This window comes from Medicago truncatula, chromosome 3 (assembly GCF_003473485.1).
Source record: "Medicago truncatula cultivar Jemalong A17 chromosome 3, MtrunA17r5.0-ANR, whole genome shotgun sequence".
NCBI lineage: Eukaryota > Viridiplantae > Streptophyta > Magnoliopsida > Fabales > Fabaceae > Medicago > Medicago truncatula.
This window is the reverse complement of record NC_053044.1, coordinates 55,570,157-55,574,280: the sequence shown is the minus strand read 5'-3', so window position 1 is coordinate 55,574,280 and position 4,124 is coordinate 55,570,157. Positions and strand designations below refer to the sequence as shown.

The window sequence follows — 4,124 nt, the reverse complement described above, 5'->3', positions numbered from 1 at the left end:
AAAATATATGTTACGTTTGCCTAAATAAATCATATTACGTTATGTTTAATTTTGTTTTTAAGTCTAAAAACAAAATTTTGTTTGATTTTGGGTCAATATGTTTAATTTTGTTTTAGTGGGTAACAATTAATTTTTTTTAAAGGTTTTGTTTAATTTTTTTATAAAGTCTAAAAACTGAAATAAAATCAATTTTAAATAAAACATTACCCAATTTATGAATTTAAAAATAACATATGAAAGACATATTAGATTAATATATTTAAACTATGAAATTTTAATATTTTAAATATCAATTGATACAAATTTTATAATGAATTAAAAATACCCTTTTATGTCATTTTACGTTTATAAGCTAGTTGAACCGCTAATTTTACCAAACACTTCAGTTAGCTTATCAGCTATCAGCTAAAAGCTATCAGCTAAACGCTATCAGTTAGCTTATAAGCTATCCGCTATTTTTACCAAACAGAGCCTTAAACTCAAAATTTATATATTAGCTACCTTAACAAGTATCACAATGACACTCTTTAAGAATACTCTTCTTATCAAAACTTTTTCTATATAAATATTTGTCTAAAAACATTAATTAAGAATGCAAAGAGAAGTTATAGAATTTATTTTATAAAAAAAATAAAATATTTTAATTTCCAATATATTTTATTATACAAATTTATCGTTCACCTTTCAGAAGTTACCGCCGACAGTTTAAACGGGAGGGAAATGAAACTTGGAAAGAGAGGGAATGGATGCTCAAAATCTAATGTGGACCAAAACCTGAAAACGCTAGCAAACCATCCACGATGAGTCATAAATAAAATACTTCCAGTACAAGAGCAATGTGAACTTTTCATCTTCTATTCTGGCCAGCCAGCCAGCCCCATCCATATTCTCTCTTTAATATATTCCATTTTTCTATTACCACCATCACCGTCCAAACCGTGTTTTTCAAATTTCAATACCTCAATACTCCATAATCCCACCCCATACATTACGTTCACAGATCTCACTCTTCTTAACCGACGACACACTCACAAACAAAAAACTCAAATCAAATTATGCAATCCAACCCAAAACCACCATTTCTATTCTTATATCTCATCCTTTTTTTTTTCTTTCTACCATGTTTATCATCTACCATCACCCATCAATTCAAAGAAGCTCCTGAATTCTACAATTCCCCAAAATGCCCTTCCATTACCGACACTTCAAAATCAACAGTAGTCCAAGTAGCAATGACACTCGACACAACATATATCCGAGGATCCATGGCAGCAATCTTATCAATCCTCCAACATTCATCATGTCCACAAAACATATTCTTCCACTTCGTTTGTTCATCAAACGCGTTCAATCTACGCGCCGCAATCATAACCTCCTTCCCCTACCTCAAATTCCATCTCTACACCTTTGATGACACTACGGTCACCGGACTCATCTCAACCTCCATTCGTTCAGCTCTTGATTGTCCTCTCAACTACGCTCGTAGCTACTTACCAAGTCTCTTACCACTTTCCGTTAACCGCGTTGTTTATCTTGATTCAGATCTTATTCTTGTTGATGACATTGCAAAATTAGCAGAAACACCTTTAGGAGAAAACTCTGTTTTAGCAGCACCTGAATATTGTAACGCAAATTTCAGTTCTTATTTTACTCCATCGTTTTGGTCTAATCCTTCTTTGTCTCTCACTTTTGCGAATCGAAAGCCTTGTTATTTCAACACGGGTGTGATGGTGATTGATTTGGAACGATGGAGAGAAGGGGATTATACTGCAAAGATTGAGGATTGGATGGAGTTGCAGAAGAGGATGAGGATCTATGAATTGGGTTCGTTGCCGCCGTTTTTGCTTGTTTTTGCCGGGAATATTGCTCCGGTGGATCATAGGTGGAATCAACATGGACTTGGTGGTGATAATTTTCGTGGTCTTTGTAGAAATCTTCATCCCGGTCCTGTGAGTTTGTTGCATTGGAGTGGGAAAGGTAAACCTTGGGTTAGATTGGATGCTAGTAGGCCTTGTCCTTTGGATGCACTTTGGGCACCCTATGATCTGTTACAAACTCCATTTTCTTTTGATTCTTGACAAATCTTCAATTCACTACCTGTGATGAAAGGCGTGTTTGAAAGTAACACATGTGTAATACATTCAATTATTACCGGTGTCGATATCTGATATTCATGTTAATGACTCATGGCTTGTGAATCGGATTCATCCATTTATACACATTTTTATATTTACATTTACATATACATGTAGTTATATACAATTTGAGCACTCCTTTGGCGCTTTCCTATTGGTTAAGAGAAGGTTGATCTTCTTTTTGGGTAAATAATATTCACACCAAGTTGAATCATTGGGGGAAGAAGTGTTAAGGGAGAAAAGTTGGTGAGTAAGATTTGTGATTTTTGCAATGATAACTAATTGATTGTTCTGTTATTATTATTTGCTGTTGATAATTGTTCTGTTATTTGTGTCAAATAACTCTGCATATCAAGATATCTCTGTAAGTTGGATGCTTGAATTCATGATTCATGAATTCATTATGATAATGAGAACGGAGTAAACTTCTGTATAGACTATATATATGATTTTCAATTCGATCTAATTGTAATTGATAAAAAAGTGTGTATACATTTTTTTATTACATAAATTTAGGGTGAGAGGTTGGTGTCCAGTTAATGACCGAAGACATTCGATATTAAAATACAATTACAGATGTATTTATATTTATCTTCTTCAAAGATACTAGCATGACTCAAACCCCACCGTACATGTTACATATAGAAAAAATGTGTATATATGATTTAACATGACTCGTTTATTTTTATTTTTTTTAGAAGATAAAATAGAATATATAACCAAAAGTTAGTCTCTCAAGCACAAGGAATGTCAGAAGAGAATTAAGGAAGACAAGTATATGTTACATCAGTTAACCAAAAAAGCTAAGCGATAAGCCATAATGTAGGCTCGCTTATAACCACAAAAAGAGATAGAATTAAGTGAAACTAAAGATCAACTCCCAAAAGTAAAATTAGGATGATTTACGTTCAACCATCCAAAACATTGGAGCTTAATTTTATCTATAAGTTGATTAATAGAATGGGGACTTCTACGATACACTCGTAAATTGCAGTGTACCGGTACTCTTGTTTCCTAAATCTATAAATTAACGATCAATTTTATAAAACAAATAGTTATTTATCGGCATTTATATTTTAGAAAATATAATTTCATAAGAAAAACAAGTCATTCATTGTTTTATAAGAATCATAGTAATTTTTTTACATATTATTGTATAAAATAATCAAAGTTCGATCATAATTCAAAAGAATTCAATTTTATTTCGTTGACGTTTTTGATGAATAAGATTTAATCATTATAATCATAGAGATAAAAAATAATATTTTTCTTAAAAAAATAACTCATTTAACTATAAATTTAAAGGTTTGGTGTACAGGTACATGCAAATATGTTGGATGTACTGTATATTTTGCCTAATAAAATTCCCTTTTTGTTAAAAGACTTTAGCATTCTTGTCATGCCAAACGGTCCAAATCAGCTACCAACACCCTCACTAGCGCTCCTCTTGATGCTAAGCAAATTAGACCACTACAGGGAAGCTAATCTCCCTCCATCACCTATAGTTCAACCTTCCTCACCATACCACGCAGCTAAGACTCTAGTATCCCATAAGTTAAACAGTGCCCAAGACACTTGACCTAAATCTCCTCCTTTTAAAAATTAGCCTACTGATGCTCACATTTTTTCATGGATTCTAAATAATTCTCCAACTAAAAACTCTACTAATATAATATGGTCTAAAGATAGCTTATATTTTTTCAAACTATCTGTAATTTAGATAGTCTCCCCCAAAATATGAGACCACAAAGAACTTCCCCACTCTTAGGATTAACTCAGCTAGTATGAGCAGCCAAACGCCCTCCTATAATAAAGTTGATTGCCACCTACATATCTATCTCCACAAACAAGCACAACTTTAAAATCCCTTCTCAAAGCAAATTGTAAATTTATTTTCCAATCTTGTATTCTCCTCCATCATTTAGTTTTCGTATTTGTGTTAAGACATAAGTTTCAATAAAAATATGTTAAAGAAATAAAATAAGATAA

At 32.3% G+C, this 4,124-nt stretch overlaps 1 protein-coding gene across 1 annotated transcript; it reads left to right on the top strand.

The window, feature by feature from the left end:
- The first annotated feature begins 793 nt into the window (after positions 1 to 793).
- Positions 794 to 2,575, top strand: LOC25490170 (probable galacturonosyltransferase-like 1). The gene has a single exon (XM_013606643.3). The coding sequence runs from the start codon at positions 1,056 to 1,058 to the stop codon at positions 2,076 to 2,078; it is 1,023 nt and encodes a 340-aa protein (XP_013462097.2). The 5' UTR covers positions 794 to 1,055; the 3' UTR covers positions 2,079 to 2,575.
- The last annotated feature ends 1,549 nt before the right edge of the window (positions 2,576 to 4,124 follow it).